Below are 20,164 nucleotides of genomic sequence, written 5' to 3'. Positions count from 1 at the left end.
AGCCACATATCGATAACGTAAAAAGAAAAATAGCCAAAACCGTAGGGATCCTCTACAAAACCAAGGAAGTGCTAAATAAGAGATCTTTGTACACATTGTACACTTCATTATTATTACCATATATGACCTACTGTGTGGAAATATGGGGAAATGCCTGCAAAACAAACACACTCCCTATTCTCAACCTACAAAAAAAAGCAATTCGAATTATTAATAGATCAAAATATACGGAACCCACAAATCCACTATTTATCAAATTAAATACGATGAAATTTTATGACCTGGTTGACTTTAAAATCGCCCAATTAATGTACAAAGCACACAATAACCTGCTCTGCCAAAACATTCAGAAGTTTTTCGAAATTCGAGAAAGCAGCTATGATTTAAGAGGTACCAATTTATTCAAAAAACTCAGAACAAGAACAAACATCAAGCAAAGAAGTGTATCTATCAAAGGTGTTAATCTGTGGAATAATCTCGAAACGGACCTGAAAATGAGTAAATCGCTTGCTGAGTTCAAAAACAAATTCAAAAGAATAGTACAAACAACCTACATCAATCAGAGTTAAAATGATAAATTCAAAACATTAAATATAATGATAAATCAGAACTAAGTTGATAAATAGAGAAAGGTATATAAATATCCATTATGAATACAAGAGAAAATTGACACAAGAGTGTCAGGGTGTGGAAGTATATAATCCCGATACAAACCAAAAGTTGTAAAAATATCACGGTTAAGGGTAAAGTATGAGCCTTAATGGAGACTTCTTTCTTCTTACTTTTTTCTTTTCTGATTGATATAAAAATGATTTATTAGATACAATCACATAACGGGGTAGGACTAGATAAGTTTTTTACTTCTTCCTACTCCCTTGAACATAATAACTGTTGAATGAAGATTGATTTCTTTCTTTTTACTTTTTTTATCTACCTTATTTTCTGTCAAATTATTACTGTATATATGTTTTATGTTCAATAAACAAACAAACAAACAAACAAAACAAACAAACTGCTTTGGCCAGACTAACCCAGGCAGTGTGTGTATGCGCGGAGAGACCACAGTCCACGCAAGTAAAACAACAAGACTTGTACTCCAAAAAACAGTAACATGAAACCATACTGTACATGTTTTTGATATTGACTCTGTGTGATGTTCAACCCAGCAGTCATATAGTGAACCCTAACACAAGCATTTTTGGTTGCGTTGTACAAGAGTTTTTTTTTTCAAGATAAAATCAAAGAAATTTTAAGTCACCATTTTTAACTTTTAGTCAATATTTGGCAATTTTATCCTCTTTATTTAATTAGACTGTACAACACGAAAACTTTCACAATCATGTAAAATCCACATTTCATTATGGTGCACAATCATCTGAAAAGTGACTACATTTTTCTCTCTCAAAATCCTCTCTCTCTCTATATATATACTGTATATATATATACACACACACACACATATATATATATATATATATGTACACACACACACACGCGCGTGCGCTAAGTAAGTTTGTATTGTACTAGACTTATTGTATGACTTGCTTTAAGCAAATAACGTGCTTAAAATTTATTGACTTAACTGGCTTGATTTTTTTTTTCTTTCCATAGCAACTTGAGCCTTTCTTGAAACTTAAACGTAACAACTTGAGGCTTGCATACATTTAACTTACTTCCACCCCCTAAGTGACCCAATGCACCTGCTTGGGGCTGTGTGCTCTATTCAGCTCCAAACAAATAATGCTTCATCAATACAACACAACCAACCAGTCTGTAACACGTTTATCTATTTTTTTTCTTTCCATAGCAACTTGAGACTTTCTTGAAACTTAAATGGAACAACTTGAGGCTTGCATACATTTAACTTACTTCCACCCCCTAAGTGACCCAATGCACCTGCTTGGGGCTGTGTGCTCTATTCAGCTCCAAACAAATAATGCTTCATCAATACAACACAACCAACCAGTCTGTAACACGTTTATCTATTTTTTTTTCTTTCCATAGCAACTTGAGCCTTTCTTGAAACTTAAACGTAACAACTTGAGGCTTGCATACATTTAACTTACTTCCACCCCCTAAGTGACCCAATGCACCTGCTTGGGGCTGTGTGCTCTATTCAGCTCCAAACAAATAATGCTTCATCAATACAACACAACCAACCAGTCTGTAACAAGTTTATCTAGTACCAAGGAAGTTTGAAAGTTTGATAGACAAACTTTGTCCCGGGCTGTTGCGCCCTGCCTATTGGCTATGTATGCTAAATCATTCCATGTAACATTGCATGTGTCTTCTTTCTATATGAACCAATTGCATCTCTCTGTTGTCTGTGCATTTCTTGAATGTACTGTGCGCATTTTTTTTACATGGACTTGGGAGAGCTGGAACACTCTCATGGAGTGATTCATGAAAACTTTACTATCCATACAAAATGAAATGTAACGTGATGTTGTCACACAATCAGCCTGGAGTGGCCAATCTGGAGCATCGGGAGAATTCTCAGTGGGCCAGCCTACTTTTATTCAATAAATACAGCCCAACTTTCCAAATGAACAAATAAAGTGCCTTAGGTCGATCAAAATGTGGCATCATCATTTCATTCCAATTACATGTCCACGTTGTACAAGAAGAGTAGGCCATTATAAAAAAATATATACATATACATACACACATGGATGCCTTAACACCTTTAACACAAAGCTGATGAAATTAACGTGACAGCACAGACAATATATGATTGCATTTTTGACTGACTTTAGCGTGTTTCAAAAAGTTGGAGAATTTCAGTGTGGCCCTCAAACAAAAAAGTGCGGACATCCCTGGTTTACAGACTATAGTTCAAAGAAGTTTAAAATCTGTTACCTGCAGGTGCGTGAAGTACGAGGAGGATGATAGCGTCTTGCGCAATCCGAATTAATCCTGAGAATGAAGCAGCATTCTTTTTTCCCCCTTCAGCACTGGCTACACAGGAAGCTTCAAAGGTTACAATGACGAGAAGTGAGCATGTGTAGCACATTTACAAGCACCCACATGCATGCACCCTCCCTCTTTCTGTCCCACTCAAACACATATGCATACACGTATGCACGGCACTTCCAGTTGGAAAGACTACAAAATATTTGACTGTGTGGGCACCAGATCAAAACAAAACCAAAAAAATAAAAAATAAGAACATTGCTCCTGGTGATATTTCTAATTTGTTGAATACATTTATTGTTCGTGAAACAAAATCTTTTTCAGATAATCTTGTGACTTTGTCGTCCTAAAAAAATGTCAGTGTGTGTCACTTTTTTTTTTTTAAATGAATTTCTTCTCATGACACTTTCTCACTTTTGGATGCACGCATTTTTACTTTTCATCCTTATTTTTATGGCCATTATTATATGACATTTTAAAATGACACTTATGTTTGTATGCACACATTTTTACTTTTGATCCTTATTTTTATGGCCATTATAATATTACGTTTTAAAATGACACTTATTTTATATAGCCTTGATTTAACCAGGTAGGTCAGTTGAGAACCATTTTTCAGTAACAATGGCGACCTGACTTTTGTTTCACTCAAAGTTTCATGATTTTATAAGCAGGTGTATGCAGGAATAGTTGCTACGCTTGTATTATTGTCCATGTTTTACGTCGTGTTCTGTTGTATTATTTTTGTTACTTTACATGAAATGTTCTGTAAAGCGCTTTGTTACAGATGCAGCTGTTGTGAAAGCACTATATAAATAAAGATGTATTGAATCGTAGTGGAAGACTATTTATTATCTTTCCACTAAAATTACACATTTTTACTCAATTAGATTATTTCATCCTTGACAAAAATAAACATTTGTTTCTTAAAATATTCCGATTTTATTCTTGTAAAATGTACACCGCATTTCTGTCAACATCCTTTTTTTTTTTCCAAGATCATTTTTTCCACCTCAGTCATCAAAATGATTTCCTGGCATCCATTCGATAGATCAACTGAGAATATGCAGTGTCCTGGTAGTTACTGTTAGTGTCGCAAGCATTAAAGAAAAAAGGACCGGGGATAGGGTTGCCACAGAAGTTTTCAAAATCATGTCTAAATGAATAGAAATGATTTCCTGCGCGATGCCCTCTTCTAGCTGTAGATATCCAGACCTTGTCTGGTTTTATCATCACAATCCTGTTCTTTGAGGAAGCTCAGTGGACGCTCGGGGGAGACGGGGTCGGCAAAGGCCCGCAGGAGGATGTCACCGGTGGGCCCGGAGTGTCAGAGACTCTCCTTGATTTGCTGGTTCTCCCTGGTGGCCGCCTGCCACACCACCTCCAGCTCCTCCTCCACATCGCTGAACAAGAAAAAGTCACGTCATGAGGTGCGACTCTGTCTACATGTGCTATCGTTGTCTTTTTTGACACATTTTTTCTCACTTTTGCGATTCAGTTATTAAAAATTACGTTGCCGTGGTTTTTTTTAAAATGAAAACTATACCATGCCTTTACTCATAATTTATTCCCCCCAAATTTTGACTTTTTTCATATTCAGATTTTTTTTCCTGAATTATACAGTAAATTTCATTAATTATTTTACAATTTCGTCCCAAATAAAACTGGACATTTTTCTTGTTCTGTTATTTATTTTTAAAGTACATATTTGTCACTCGCCCGCTTTGATGTCGTGGCTCTTCCCCTCCCTTTTTTTCTCTTGCCTCTCCTCCTTTCTCCTCCAACGGGAGAACTTTTGCTGTTTTTCCTCCTCGTCCTCTCTTTCCTCTCCTCTGTTCTTCATAACTGCAACAGTGTGTCGTTCCTTTCTTTCGCGCCCCTCTTCCAGCTTCTCCTCTTTCAACTTTTCATCTTTGTTCCTCCACCCTTTCATATTTATGAAGTCATTTCTACACTCGCTCTTCCCTGTCCTTCAGTCTTCAGAACTGCAACAATTTCTCTTCTCTGTCCTTCGCCTCCTCTCTCCTCCATCTTGAACTAATGCTCCTTTCCCCTCCTCCTTTTTCGTAATTTATTCCGTTTCTTTTTCCCCTCAACACCATCAGCTGGATCACTCGCTCTCCCCCTCACTCTCCCGCATCTGTCTCTCCTCTCTTCTCAATCGTCCATTCATCCTTTTGCATGCTTCTCCCTTTCATCTTTTTCTCCTCTTCAACCCTTCCCTCCGCTTTCTCTCCTCCTCCGAGATCCACTGCAGCTCTCCTCCTTTCCCTCCTACTTTTTGAATTTCAATAAATTGATTCAACTATTTTGTCTTTTCCCTTTCTTCCTCCCTCTTTCTCCCGCTCCTCCTTTCTCCCATCTCACACTGTCGAGTGCATCACTCTCTGTCTCGCTCTCTCCACCTCCCTCTCTCCTGCATCCTCCTCCCTCAGCAACCATCACCTCTTTTCTCCACTGCATCAATCGCTCCTCCCTCTCCTCATTTGTTGCCTTTCTTCCTCCTCCTCTTCCTACCGTTTGGACTGCAGCAGCCTCTCCTCCGCCTGCTGCCTCTCTCCCAGCAGCCTTTGCAGGTGGAGCATCTCCCAGCGGTGAGAAGCCGCCTTGTCCGCCGCAGCCTCCTCCAGCGCCGCCAGTCGGCTGGACGCCAGCCTGCGGTACACCTGAGACAGAGAACGAGACAACGAGAAAGAAACAGAGAGAGAGAGGGGGTTGCCATGAGGGAGGTGGATGCACATGGAGGAGGACGACTTCGCAGCAACAGCACCGGAGCAAGGTGAGTGCTGTGGTGATATGTGCAGACGTCCTGTAGCAACAGATGTGCATCTCTCTCTCTCTCACACTCACTCACGCACGCACGCACACACACACACACACACACACACACACACACACACACACACACGTTCAAACAGGTTATGTTGACCAACTGCTTCAACCAAGTTGACCTGATGATGATGATGATGATGATGCTTTTAAGGAGTGATTATTTTGAACATGATGTTTGGCATTTTGTATGTCTACATGTTTGTTAAAGCTGTAACTAGGGTCTAAGCATCCCATGGGAATCGTATCCATCCATCCATTTTCTCGAGAACTTGTCCTCATCCCAGTAGAGTTGAGGGTGAGCCGGGGCCTATTTTAGCTGCCCGAGCATATTTGCGATTCATTTCTTGTGGATATATCAAGGATTTTTGGGGAACCTGTCCTGGGTTATTTATTTAAAAACTCACCTCACCGCTGCTTGTGTTTAGGCCAAAGCCCCATCCAACACCAAAGTATTGCTTTGGTATTACACAGGCAGGGGTTTTATTCTTAAAATATACTTGCACTTATTATTGGAAGCCATTGCAACATTATGCATAGTTGAAATATTAACATGATTTATAGTTGAAACTCTCCTTGAATAAAGGGAAATAAAAATGTAGCAAAGGTTAGATTTAAATATGTTGGAAGAAAAATGTTGAACTCAAATTATACTCCAGTAAATCTTCAAATCTCTAGACCCCATATAGACATGTCTGTGTTTTTTGGGGTGTTTTTTTCTAAATATATGAAGTGTTGAAATTTAGTACTGCATTGCTGGGATACAGCCTGAAATCTTTTTCACCCTCCCAGTTATCCAGATTTTTCGGGTGGGCCTGAAACACGGACGAGCTGACGTAGCCAAGGAACAGCTTTCTTAGTGATGATCATTTGGCCAATTTCTACCAGCACAATTTGCTGTTAGCAATCAAGCTATGCCTACATCCATGTGCACAGTTGTGCGGCGCACTTCGCAAGACAGCGGCAAGATTTAAATGTCGTGGCTAACTTCACTTAAGTGTGCTAGGAGATTTTTATTCTGTTTTAGGCACATAGGCTAATCGGTTTCATGACCCAGTGTCAAAATTTAAACCCTGAACTACAGAACCGTGACGCAGATACGCTAAGCACTCACTCATTGTGCTGCATGGAATCTCCTCATTTATTATTTTTCTTCGTGGTAATTATTCATTCTTAACTTTGCGACCAGGCTCAGTCCATAAGGCCACCACGAAACGTCACAATTTTCGCAATTTAGCATCACGGTCTGGTGTACTTGTTGAAAATTTGGTGGCAACTTTTCTATGCGGAGTTTGTTGTGGCAGAAGCCCTAAAAATGTCCAAAATCTCGGAAAAAGGGAGCATTTACTCTAAAATGACAGACTACTTGTGCGCTTCACAGAGGAGTTCATCGACTTCTGTCAGTTGTGTTCTTAAGGCCGGCCTTCCACCAGACAAAAAGATAATTGCCTGCAGTGAAAAATGTCAATTATTTTGTGTTTCTTTCCCCCTCAGGATGACAGCTCGTAAAGAGGAGATTATTTGCTCTCACTTGGTTGAATGATGTTAAGATGTGGTTTGTTTGTCCTGTAATCGTGGTAACCACAACACCTGATTTTTGTCTGTTAATACGAATCACTTAAAACACTTAGTATTGACAGTGAAGGGGACATAGTATAGAAAATGTCCTTATTATTGGGTGTACCCCCCCCCCCCCCAAAAAAACCCGCATCTGAAGTGTGAATCTAAGTAACAAACCAAATTCACTAAAAGACTGAATGGCTTTTACATGGTGCTAACCAGTTGAAAAATGGAGCCAACAGATAGCAGCTAATCCAAAAAGCATGTGCAGATGGTGAAATGCGTCACGAGCCGAGCAGAATTTAATTTAGGTATATGCGCGTACTTAAATGAGGGTCATTCAATATATAAGGTTATTTTTTCGGTATAAGGACTTCTAATATAGAAGCTTACCCCCCCCCCAATGTAGTGTCCCTACACTGTCACATACTTTTTCCATCTGTGCACAAGTAAGAAATATTTGGCCTGATGTCTCAGCCGGGCGCTCACAACACTTTGACTTTGTCATCACTTTTTTGAGTATCTAACCAGTGTCATGTCCGTGACAGTTTACTAGCATGAAACTGAGCTACTTTCCAAAGGCAAAGCTCTGGGGTTGTTTTAAAACCACAAGTTGTATTCTTTTTTGTTTAATGTGACAGGAAATTTCAACTGTGAGAGGCATTAAACAACCAAAGCCTTTTTTTTTTTTAAATTTGTCAATATTTGCTGAACTGGCGCTTTCTGTGGAGTGAGAACTGGGTTCACTGGCACAGAGCTCATATTTTAAGTTGGCACTGATGTCAACGCAAAATTAATAAATGTATCATTCATCCAAACGATGGTGTTGATCTTGAAATACTCGTAAATTGTGTTACTCGTATCCCCACTGTATTTGTGTTTGCCGATGTGTCCACTGCATGCGCAGATCCACGGCACCAATGGACAAATATGTATATATATATATATATATATATATATATATATATATATATATATATATATATATATATATATATATATATATATATATATATATATATATATACACACACACACACACACAAATAAATACCTGTTACAGGTCAAGTTATGTTTGCTTGGATCCATGCAGGTTGAAATGATAACTGTGGTCTTGGGTGGTAGTTGAAGCGAGCGAGTCCTGAAGTGTGCACATGGTTTCAGATGAAGGGAGAAAATGGGGATCTATAGATTACGTCTTGGGAGCGTTCTGGTTCTTTAAGAGCTCATTTGGTAAATGACAACGGCAATGAATGCCAAAGTGTCCATCAGTTCTGCTCGGGTGATAGAATGATGAAGTGACATGATGGCTTTTATGGAGGCATTGCAGGCGATAAGCAATTGTCTTAGGGACGGGAAAATTGAGGCTTTTAAACGTAATACAAACCCATAAACAGCCCACACGAAAACCATGGAACATTTGTGAAAAGGAAATGAAAACAAACATTTGATAATGGGTCCCCAAAATGGGCCTCCCCCTCATGCTACCTCAAACCACAATTGTAACCCCAAATTCTACCCCAACATATAACCCCAGTCCTTATCCATAACCATAACCCTGACACCACCTACCACTTGAGCCATAACCCTAACCCTAAGCCCCTAACCCTACATAAATTGTTATTGATCCTCAGTCTGTCTGCTTCAGAGCTCGGCTGGAAGATGAGCTGCCCTCAGGTTGAGTTGGAGGAAAAGGAGCGCTCTTCATCGGAGGAATTGGAATGTAAAATCTGCTACCAGCGCTACAATGCAAACAACCGCCGACCCAAACTCCTGGACTGCCTCCATCGGGTGTGCGCCCGCTGCCTGGTCAAGATACTCTATGTTGCTGATGGCACAGGCTGCATTTGCTGCCCGTTTTGTCGCCACCAAACCCAGATTTCCGAGTACGAGGTATCGGCCCTGCCCGACGACGCCAATATCATGTCCCGCTTAAGGCCACGCAACAAATCCTGGAGCTTGGGCCCCAACCAGGAGGTGGTCCTCTCCCCGAAGAGTTTCTTCTCGTCCAACCCGTCCCGCGACTCATCCAATTGCCTCTTTATCACCATCATGGACGTGCAGAGGGAGCCGCAGCGCTACCCGAGTCCCAACAGCAGCTCCGACTTGGAGCGCAACGTGGAATCGCTGTCGGCGGGTTCCAACGGGCAGGCGGACCAGGACTCCCTGACCAAATTCTGCAACCACGTCCCACGTATCCTGGTGTGGCTACTGGGCTTCTTGTACTTTGGCTCCCTGCCTCTTGGGATTTACTTGCTGGTGATTCAGAGGGTGACTCTTGGCATCGTGTGTGTCAGTTTGGTGCCGTCCAGTCTCACGGTGTGTCTGGTCTATGGGTTCTGCCAGTGCTTGTGCCAGGGCATGTGCGATTGCTCCTCCAGGGGATGAACGCTGGCCAAACAAAACCGGCAGTGGTAATAGGGACGGAGACAAATACCACCCATCAGTAGAGTTTGTGCATTTAGAGGCAGGTCGAAGACGTCCACCCTAATAGGCTCTCGATGTATTCCCACAAAATAGTTAACGCATGTACAGTGAAAATGTACATTCATTTCTGGAAGAGTGGGGATGATCTGATGAATGTGATTTACTGAATGGTTCAGACATTTCCAATTAAGATGCTGCATTTTTAGGAAAATCACTGTGGTGGTAAAGCCCTCCTATGTAATGCTTATGGGGGTTTTTTCAACTTAGGTTTTTACCTCATTTGATTTTCTGCTGGTCCTGCTAATAACTACAACTTGGTGACTCAATAAAGTGAGGATTTTCTTTTTCTATAACTGCCCATGAATCATCGTTGTGTCTGTTGGTCGTTTGCCAAGTGTATTATGGAGCATGAAACAATTTAAAAACATGTCTTAAAATACAAAAATACAATACAAAAAACAATGGTTGTTTAAAATCAGCTAACCAAAGAGCCAATTAACTGACAAATAAGCAACAAACTAAACTTTCTAAGTAACTAACTGATTTGATCGTGTCAACAACCAATGGACCAACTGAACAATAAATTATCTACAAAACTAACTCCCAGACAAACTAACCAACAAACAATCCACATTTCGAAAAATCAAACAGTGAACAACTAATCAACCACACCAACTAACCGACTCACCAACCACTGAACTCAATGACAAACCAACTAACAAATAATCCAATACACTAAGCAAGTAAATAACCAAACAACTAGCTAAGCAACTCAGCAATGAGGTAAACAACGAACCAAAATTCCAACCAACCAAATGAAAATCAAACTGACCACTTACTAACTAAACTCACTTACTAACCAACTAACAAACAGCCCGGCAAACTAACTTACCAACTAAACAAATAAGCAAACCAGGGGTGCCCATGTCCGGTCCTCGAGAGCCCCCTATCCAGCCTATTTTAGACGTCTCCCTCCTCCAACACACCTAACTCAAACGATCAGTCACCGTCAAAGAGTTGCTCAACAGACCAATGAATAACTTTATACATGCAAGGTTGCACAAAGTCAAAGCTTGAGTTGTTTTGCATTTCTGGCACAAAGGTTTCACCAATTTGATGAGAAACTTGTGACTCTGCAGTTGCCTTGTGAGCGTTTCCGCACATTTTGTCCTTTTGACTAATAGGACACTGATCACTGTCTTGGCTCTGGCGATAATGACGTCAGGGTGACTAAGTGGCACTTAGCCTTTCTTGAAAAAGTCTTGCGAGGCTGCGTTGATTGCTTTGCTTTCGAACCAATATGAGCCTTCCAAACCACATACTCCACTAATCTGCTCTCATGTTCGATTGTCGAATGCGCACATCGGCTTCGTGTGAGCGAGCAACGCTTCTTGAGAGATGAACGCAAACTAAATTGCAGTCCTCACTGCAAAGTCATGGCGTGCGAGCGTGGTAATGACTGGCAAGCGGATGCTAATGATCCTTAATTGGAGTCAGTAGCCTGTATAACAAACAGCTCATATTTCCTTTCACTGTCCTGATTGTGCTCGTCTGGCCACCGCACAGTCATCAAGGACCTCGGAGGCGTAATGAACCCTCTCGAGAGAAGGATGTTTTGGTGACAGCTGACGTTCATCAATTGTGCGGTGACCGACAAGAAAAGACAGGGGGGGGGGGGGGGGCTGTGAAGTACACCGATCAATACGAAAACATTATATGTTTGCTAATATTTTTATTGTTTGTGGAGGTGCAAATAGAGCATTGACGGGCCCGTTTTTTCGCTCAAGTGGACGTAATAGAATATGCAGTTAAAAAAAAAGTTACAATGTGTATGTTGAATAAGTAAAATAGTGAATTATAATATTAAATAATTTCAATTTTATAATAATAATTCTAATGAATTTCACTTGCATTAATAAACCACTTACTATGTTTTTTTAATTGTATGGCAAACTATTTATTTTGACAATATTCCTTTTGCAGTATTTGGAGTAAATCAACTAACCAGTGCCTTAATGATATGAATAAAAATATAAATATTTTAATTCACAATTTATGTAATAAAATAAATCTAAAAATAAATGTCAAATAATTTATCTTACAAATTAATCTTTAATGTTATCATTTACTTCATGATTCAACAAACAAATTACTTCATGAGAGAAATGATTTTTTTTGGGGGGGGGGGGGGATCAATGCACTACTAAAGGACTAAAAGCTCAGTGTGCAGCCCATCTGCAATAGAGCAACTCACCTTGACGCGCTCCTGCAGTTTGCCGAATCGGACGGTCCCACTCAGGATGCTGCCGATGAATCCCTGTTTTTCCTGCTGCAGTATGGACGCCTGTGGAGGAAGTGGAGGGGTGACAGGAAGGCAAGAGTTGAGCAACAGAAACTTGAAGGAGATAGTGACAGCCGGCCGAGACTACAATCACCATTCATTAACTCACCGACATGCGATATTTTCTGTGGAACCTAACGAACAACGACTTGCTTTGGATTGCACTTATTTATGCCCATTCACATATACAGGCATTTGTAATTTTTCTGTCAAATCTTAAAACAACTTATCTATGAATGAGCCCAAAACATAATCATGGCTAATAGGAAACCAGGACTTGCTATTTATATGGTTTACAAAGCAGCTTCGTGGATTTTTCTTTCCAATTAAAATAATCAGGAAGCCATCTGTTTCAAAGATAAGCTTGAAATTATATTAACGTGTTTTGGGATCATGGTTTGGGGCTTTTTTGGACTTAAGTGTGCCTTAAGATATGAGTTGAAATGGTTATGTGACAATACTTGTCCGTTCATATCTCAAATCGTCTTTCCCAATTAAAATAAATGGAAATGTAATTAATTTGTACCAGCCACCCCGCGGACAGCGGCAAAATTCATTTTTTAATATGTTTTTTCATAAGAAAAATTGCACTCAACATTAGTGTACTGTATAAACATAACACAGAATCTTAGCAACATTTGCTCTCCACGTAACCTGCAAGCACGTCGAATGCTGTGTAACCCCACCAACCAATATTGTTCTTCCACTACAAGGAAACCAATGTCGATTGAAGATGAAAAAAATAAATAAAACTCAGCTGAGCGATGGGTCATATTCATACATCGGAAAAATATCATAGAACTTGTATATCAAAGAAATTGTGTCGGCAATTGTAAACATTTTATAGGGGACACATCCATAATTCGCAAATCGTTGCTAATCGCTTTTGCACTCGGTCTACAACCCCTTCAAAAAGAAAATGTCAACTTGAAATCGCTGTTAGATGTTAGGAGAATAATGTCTCGAATGGCCCAAAGCCGTTTATGTGCACAACTCGGATAACAAGCGACAACACACTCTTAGCTACTGCACACACACAAATTGGCTCATTTTATGCTCCATCTGTACTGGCGTGTGTCAGGCTGACCTTCTACACATGACGTGCTGCCGCTTTTTAAAAATCTGAATGTGGTGACATTTCAAAGTGTCGTGCCGCACACGAAACAGTCCAGTGTGTTCTACAGTGCCACAGTTGTCACAAAGGCAAGGCCTCCACAATGGTATGCGCAGCAAAGTGGAATCTATGTCTTTATTTGTAGTTATTATCGACTGAAAACATTTGGATTTGACACCAAAATTTGAATATGGGTTTACATCTTGGCTACACACATACCGACAGTTAGGCTAAATTAATTTTCCCACTAGGACATCTACCTGCACATGTTCTTCGAGTCACTGTTGCTCGGCTGCTGACTGATGCTACGTTTGTTCCAAATCTGAGGCTACACTGCTTCTATCCACCATGGCCAATCTTTTCCCAACATTCTTTGCACTCAGTCCTGTTAAAAAAAGAAAAGAAAAGGTATTCACTGCTCTTCACTTTGATTTTTTGGGGGGTCTTTTTCCCCCTTCTACACACAGCATTCAATAATGAAAACATCATACAGAAAAGTTTACAGTTACATAATCTCACCCCCACACTGAGTTTCTAGGGCCATTACATGGCACCCGGGAAAGGAGAAAATTTGCAAACCAGAGTCCAGTCACCGGACTACATGTACTATTACAGTACAAGTAAAATTATGCGAGAGCCAAAATATGAGCGGAGCTACAGTGTGAGCAAAGATTAGCGTTGTGCAGTTTTAGCTTCTCATAAGCGGCATAAGGTAGTAAGTCGAATATGTAGCTAGATTTGTTGCTTTTCTGAAAATGAGTCGCTGGAGGGGTTCGAAAAGTTACTAAATTGGCAACACATAGTAGTGCTTGTTTTGTTTCAATGCCCTAGTCCTGACAACCCGCCCCCCCCGACACACACACACACACACACACATACATACATACATACACATTATGGTAACGGTAGGCATACTTAGCATTTGCATGGGACACTGAGTTGATTAAGAGCAGTGTCTGATATGTAGATGTTTGAATGTTCTGCGATTCTTAATTCTTTGTATATTTTGTCCAAAGAATATCAGTTTTTATTCAGACATCGGAAACTGTTTTGACATTGCTGAAAAATTGCACAATGTCAACTTAAAGTAGATGAATATTTAACTGTCATGGAAATGTAAAATAAGGTACCTGCCGTTTATAGCAAATTGAAAATCCATTAAAACTGTCCAGTGCTGTATAACTTGGGTAACAAATGACGACACTACTTTTCTTCTTCAAAAACTTAAAAGCCTGTGTTGAAGCTTCCATTTACACACACACACACATATACACACAAAAAAAGATAAATCGGCCCAGTGAATTGAGCTCCCGCCTGATCGGTTTATGTTTTGCGTAAGGTCAGGCAACACAACGGTTCAAATGTTTATCTGTCACTTCAGAGGTCTGTGGTTGCCAGTGTGGGATCTTAAAACCTTTAAATCCAACTTCAAAGTTGGATTTAAAGGTTTTAAGATCTTATGATAACATGTAGCGACGTAGCGTCATAACACCCAGCATATCAGGCCGAGACAAGAAACAAGGCCGTCCTTTTTTTGCGGATGGTGCACATTCCTAGCTCTTCAAGCATTTTGTGTGCGTTTTTTGCTTGTTTGTTTGTTTTTGTTTTTTTTACCACCGTATTATTTTCTATTGGATTCCGGCTCCATTGCATACAGTGTGCATCACATGTACTATGCATAGTCATCTCGCACCATGTGTACAAGTTGGTCACGCTCCTGCGAGATGTGATCCGCCACAGAAACAACGGCTTCCAGGTAAGTGCGCGTCTTGCCCTCCTTCAGCACGCACTCGTCCTTCTGCTGCTTCAGTGCGCTTAGATGCCTCTTTGTCCTTCTGCAATTGGTAGGGGTTAAAAATGAATCAGTAATTGTCCGAAGAAAGCAAAATCAGCAGATGATATTTCATCGGCAGATAGCGGCTAGATGGATGCATGGACGGATGGCTACACGATGCATCATAGCCGGATGATTGCTCGATAAATGGAGAAGCTGCTCAATACGAACTTGCGGTCACATTCACCTGTTGGCTTGTCTGCTCTTCTCTAGCTCCTCCTGCGCCCTCTCCACAGCCGCCATCAGTTTAGCATTGTCCGCTCGCAGGCTTTGATTTTGATGGCGGAGGGCTTGCGCCTCATCCACCTCACTTCTGTTTTTGCTCTGCTCCTGTTCTAGCTGCCTGAAAAGTGTGATAAGAACCAGAAAATGGAACTTGGTGCCGCAGGGGAAAGCATGCCACACCCAATGCACCTTGAAAGCAGCTCAACTGACTAAATATCACTTCGGACCAACAACTAATTTGGATTAATGCGATATTGGTACTTTTTTATACACTGCAGATTAGCATTGCATCTTCTACAATCTTGCCTTGGATTTCTATCGTCAATTCCATTGACTTCATGCTGGGTTTGTGTTTTGAGAGTGACTGTTAGAGTCCCCAAATCAACTTTTTTTTTGCGCTCATCAATTATATAATGTATATAAACGTAGCCGCTCTGCCACCATGGGGTAAACAAGTGGCTCAGTCTCTTACACCCCCTCCGTAGCGAGTTGGAGTTGCAATAGTCATCTTTTTATCCATTTTCAGGTTACTGATTACCAGCATAGGATTTAGTTTATTTGGCACAGTTTGTCGTAGTAATACATTTTTTTAGGTCATAGTTTGTCACTGCTGGTGTCAATCACAGCCAGACCTCACTCAACCCTCTTGCCCCTCACAACCTCAGTGGAACCTGTGAATGCCTTCTTCAAACATTAGTGAGGAGTGGAGGAAGAGTCTGGCAGGGGTGTGAGTTACCCATGATCTCTGAGACCAAATCATGTCCAGTCAACAGAAGTTAACACAGGTTGACTCAAATTACGCTGTAGAAAACAAGATTCACCTGAGGTTAATTCACAAAACCATAGCAAAAGCTGTGTTCAATTATTGATGTAATTTTAAAAAGAAAGAAAAAATCATTGTTCTTTTTCTGTTGTCAGAGTGTCGTGTGTTAAATTTTGGAATACAGAGTTGTGATTTCCTTTCCGGACGCACTGTATAACAGTTAAGGTGATGATATCATAACCCGCCCTGGCAGAGGTAATGCAACGCCGTACCGCCTGAGATTCCCGCTGATGCTGCAGTGCTCGTCCCAGGTAACGGCGTCCTGGAGGCGGGTCCTCAGAGTGAGCACCTCCCTTTCGCTTTGCTGTGCTTCCCTTCTACTCTCGTCCACTTCCTCCTGCAAACGCTGGTTGTCTGCCTCGAGCAGCATCAGCTGCTTGGACACTCTGGACACTGCACAGGGGAAGAATGGGTAGACTGGTGTATGGAAGGACAAATAGATGGATGACAGATGCAAAGACTGACGATGGACGTATGGCTGGATGGGTAGGTAGATCAGAGACATCAGAGACCTTCAGACAGGTGTTTGCTGTGCTCGGCCTCAGTCTTGGCATTCAGAGCCTCCAGCTGCTCAATCAGCAGCTGATTCTCTTGCAGCACCAGCATGGCCTGCTGCTGCACTTGGTGGCTGCACACATAGACACGAACACAACTTCCTTATGCAATTTTCATCATCTCTAGCCCATTTTTTAACACATTCTTTTTTCCGACTTACAATTTCAAATCTTACTACAGTGGTACCTCTACTTACTTAATTTCTCTTCATGCGAAATTTTGAAGTTACGAAACGCCTCTTGTTATGAAAGAAATTTCAAGATACAAAACATAGAAATACAGTATGGGCTGCTACTCGCAGCTCCAAGTTTCCTGAACGCAACATACTTAGAGCTGCTCTGCCATTGGCTATCCCCCGAGCATCATCCTGGCATCCGATTGGCTAAGAGGGACCACTACGTATGTGTCTCTGTATGTAGATAGATCCATATGTGTCTATGCAGCGTCCTCATCATTCGCCCCTCAGGCAATGAGGTGTTCCGACAGTTTTACGTAAATGGGAATCACCCAGAAAAAGTGTTCACCAGTCGGGCAATCGCTCACGATGCTGATGTTTGCCTTGGATATTTTCAAAGGATTGTTAAAAGCCGACAAAAGCAAACGTCCTTGGATCAGTTCTTTACAAAACGCCAAGTAAAAAAACACTTCTGAGAGAGAACATGAACTAAAGAGGGCAAAAAACGATGAGGATGCAGTTAAATGTGAAATGAGCATCATTTTTATTCTTTATTCTTTGTTTTTCACATTATGCACAACTCTCATTTAATGGGCAATAATCGAATTCTAACATGTATTTCTTACATATTTTGATGCATTTTTATGCTTTAAAAACATTTATGTCAGAATTTGGGGGGGGGGGGGCTTGGAATGGATTCGGGCATTTACATGGAAACCGTGTCTCTACTTACAAATTTTCTAGTTCAGAAATTACTTTTTTGCCAGGTATCTTTAACAGTACAATAATGTTATTACTTGTGACCTGTTGTAACTGTCATATGCTTGTGCAGGAGTTTTTTGCCTCACTCAAATTATCCTCAAATGAGGGTAGTTCGAGCGTGGGTTTTTTTTTCTCCCCCTCTCCCTCCCTTGTTTCTTTCTGACTTTCGGGTTGAGTGAACGCTGGCGCGTTTTGGCTGCCGCTGCTCAACCCGTATTGTTTTGTGTTTTTTGTTATTGTAAAGAGGCGGCCCGGAGGTCCAGTGGTTAGCACGTCGGCTTCACAGTGCGGAGGTACCGGGTTCAATTCCAGCTCCGGCCTCCCTGTGTGGAGTTTGCATGTTCTCCCCGGGCCTGCGTGGGTTTTCTCCGGGTGCTCCGGTTTCCTCCCACATTCCAAAAACATGCATGGCAGGCTGATTGGACGCTCTACATTGTCCCTAGGTGTGAGTGTGGGTGTGAATGGTTGTTTGTCTCTGTGTGCCCTGCGATTGGCTGGCAACTGATTCAGGGTGTCCCCGCCTACTACCCGAAGACGGCTGGGATAGGCTCCAGCACCCCCCGCGACCCTAGTGAGGATCAAGCGGTTCGGAAAATGGATGGATGGATGGATGTTATTGTAAAGAGTCCTTGGGTGTCTTGAAAGGCGCTTATAAATAAAATCTATTATTATTATTATTATTAGTTTCATAAGTAGAGGTACCACAGTATTTTTAGTCATCTTTGAAGTCAAGATGGCGCCCGAGTAGGCAGCCGTCAGCAAGTGCTCTCATGAGCCTTGCTTTTTTTTTTTTTTTGTGTTTGTTTTGTCACTTTGTGTTTGTTGTTACGTCGTGTGGACCTGATGTGGACTTTTTTCAGCATTTTTTGGCCACGACATTCATCAAGGAGGAGACTCTGTGCTTGGTGGTTGCGCCTTCTCGGCAGCATGGGTATACCAGCACTGTTTTTGACTGGGAGGAATGTCGGCGCCATTTGACTGTCGTTGCTGGACAGTCCCGGGGCGCTTGTGTCTTGCACCTGTAATGGGCAGCATTTTTCACAGCCCCGCTTTGTTCAGCGGAGAGATCGGTGCTGTTGAACGGTCTGCGGCTGGATGGATGTAAGGCTTGAGGAGCCGACGATGAGAAGAAAGGAGCGTTAGCGCGGAGCGCCGATGCGGATTTGGAACTGGGAGTCGCGGCTTGGAGTTTGAAGCGGATTACGTGGGACGGGAGAAGTGAACTAATCTCTTTTCGTCAATGGACGCTACAGCTTCGTGTTTGCTTTCAAAACTTAGCTTGTAGCAGACGTGTGCACATTTTCAGCATGACGTCTCTGATCCACTGGTGAAAGGACACTTTGATCCTCTCCTCTTTCATCTATAACTGCTTCAGACAACAAAGTGTATGCAGAAAAGTGGTGAAGATTGCACGACTGTCTGTGTCCTATGTGTTGTGTTGTGTTTTGTTATTTTGACTTCAAAATGGCGCCGCGAGAGTGGCTGCCTTTCCAACAGCTCCTATATTTTGTTGTTCTACTTCTTCCTTTCATAACTTTGCTGCTGTGAATTGGGAATTTCTCCACTGCGAGACGAATAAAGGTTTTCTTATCTTATCTTATCTTATCTATAAGCCACTCAGAGTGTGGTCGATAGTTGCCCATCCCTGGTCTAAATCTATTAGAAAGCAACAACCTCATGACAGAATGTAACACATGAGGTTGTGTCTTGTATTTACCATTCCTCTTGGCTGAGGCCTCTAGTCTTCTTGGCCATTTCACGGTGAAACATCTCATTTTCTTTCACCACCTCCTCGACGTGTACCCGAAGCTTCTTCACCTCCTCCTGCAGCAATCAATCACATTCTGTGGTCAGGCTTGATAAAACTAATTGGCTTAACCGTGATGCGTCTTACCTCAGCAGTGCGCAGGAGAGCGTCTTTCTCATTCAACATATCTTCGTAGGCCAACATCAGAGGAGACAAATACTTCATGTCCACCTAGACCAACCATGGACACAAGGACAGACGTCAACAGAGTACACCCTGGACTGGTTGCCAGCCAACCGCAGGGCACATGAAATAAACATGTACACTCACATTTATTTCATGGTCCCCCCCCCCCCCCCCCTTCATATTACGCATCTTAAAATGCAGCTGTTCCCTTAAATTGCTTGTCAGCCATTTTGGAAAAGGCTTAATCATTGTAAACCATTTTGTGATAACAACACAACTGATATGCCACCACTAACACATCTGAAATGTGTCTTGGCTCCTCCATTGCTATCTTTAACAGCTGACACTGTCGTCTTGGCAACAACCGAGAGAGCCTGTGAGCCATCAACATGACTTTCAAGATAAATCGCCTGATTTATATGCAACAATTATCACAAAGTATTGCACTAAGCTTACTCCGAGCATTTTTCATCAGTTACTAACCAGCCATGGAGGAGGAGAGCCCGTCTTTGGTAGGCTGCTTAATCTGGAGCTCTGCAACACAAATTATAACAACACAGTCAACGAGAGATTGCAATTTTTGTCAAATTTGTGCAGGAATGCTCACGACCTGACGCCAGACCGAAATGCTGTCAAATGAATTGAAATGGAAGAAATGCGGTCAAAGTGGGAT

The 20,164-nt window shown here is 41.5% G+C and overlaps 2 protein-coding genes across 4 annotated transcripts in view; one reads left to right on the top strand and one right to left on the bottom strand.

The window, feature by feature from the left end:
• Positions 1-1,112: 1,112 nt before the first annotated feature.
• cep89 (centrosomal protein 89) overlaps positions 1,113-20,164 on the bottom strand; it is a 23,714-nt gene continuing 4,662 nt past the window's right edge. The window contains exons 10-19 of one of the 2 annotated variants that reach the window (XM_086107643.1): positions 19,975-20,025; positions 19,453-19,536; positions 19,276-19,382; positions 16,579-16,694; positions 16,279-16,459; positions 15,206-15,361; positions 14,878-15,019; positions 11,984-12,073; positions 5,431-5,579; positions 1,113-4,316 (exon numbers count right to left, since the gene is read on the bottom strand). In XM_086107643.1, the coding sequence (XP_085963769.1) occupies positions 4,241-4,316; positions 5,431-5,579; positions 11,984-12,073; positions 14,878-15,019; positions 15,206-15,361; positions 16,279-16,459; positions 16,579-16,694; positions 19,276-19,382; positions 19,453-19,536; positions 19,975-20,025 (1,152 nt within the window). In that variant the 3' untranslated portion in view covers positions 1,113-4,240. Of the gene's footprint in view, positions 4,317-5,430; positions 5,580-11,983; positions 12,074-13,444; positions 13,570-14,877; positions 15,020-15,205; positions 15,362-16,278; positions 16,460-16,578; positions 16,695-19,275; positions 19,383-19,452; positions 19,537-19,974; positions 20,026-20,164 lie in introns of those variants that run through there. The other variant, XR_015100516.1, reaches the window with a different exon arrangement.
• LOC147207956 (E3 ubiquitin-protein ligase RNF182) lies at positions 5,576-10,174 on the top strand. 2 transcript variants are annotated; one of them, XM_086107647.1, is made up of 2 exons: positions 5,576-5,692; positions 8,937-10,174. In XM_086107647.1, the coding sequence occupies exons 1-2, from the start codon at positions 5,634-5,636 to the stop codon at positions 9,688-9,690; spliced, it is 813 nt and encodes a 270-aa protein (XP_085963773.1). In that variant the 5' UTR covers positions 5,576-5,633; the 3' UTR covers positions 9,691-10,174. The 2 variants fall into 2 exon arrangements, with proteins under 2 accessions (XP_085963773.1, XP_085963771.1); XM_086107645.1 differs by having other exon boundaries at positions 8,951-10,123.

Source organism: Hippocampus guttulatus, chromosome 3 (genome assembly GCF_054856545.1).
Source record: "Hippocampus guttulatus isolate MCC_2025c chromosome 3, RoL_Hgut_1.0, whole genome shotgun sequence".
Taxonomy (NCBI): Eukaryota; Metazoa; Chordata; class Actinopteri; order Syngnathiformes; family Syngnathidae; genus Hippocampus; species Hippocampus guttulatus.
Note: the sequence above shows the minus strand (reverse complement) of the source record. Positions and strands in the feature narration are given on the sequence as shown.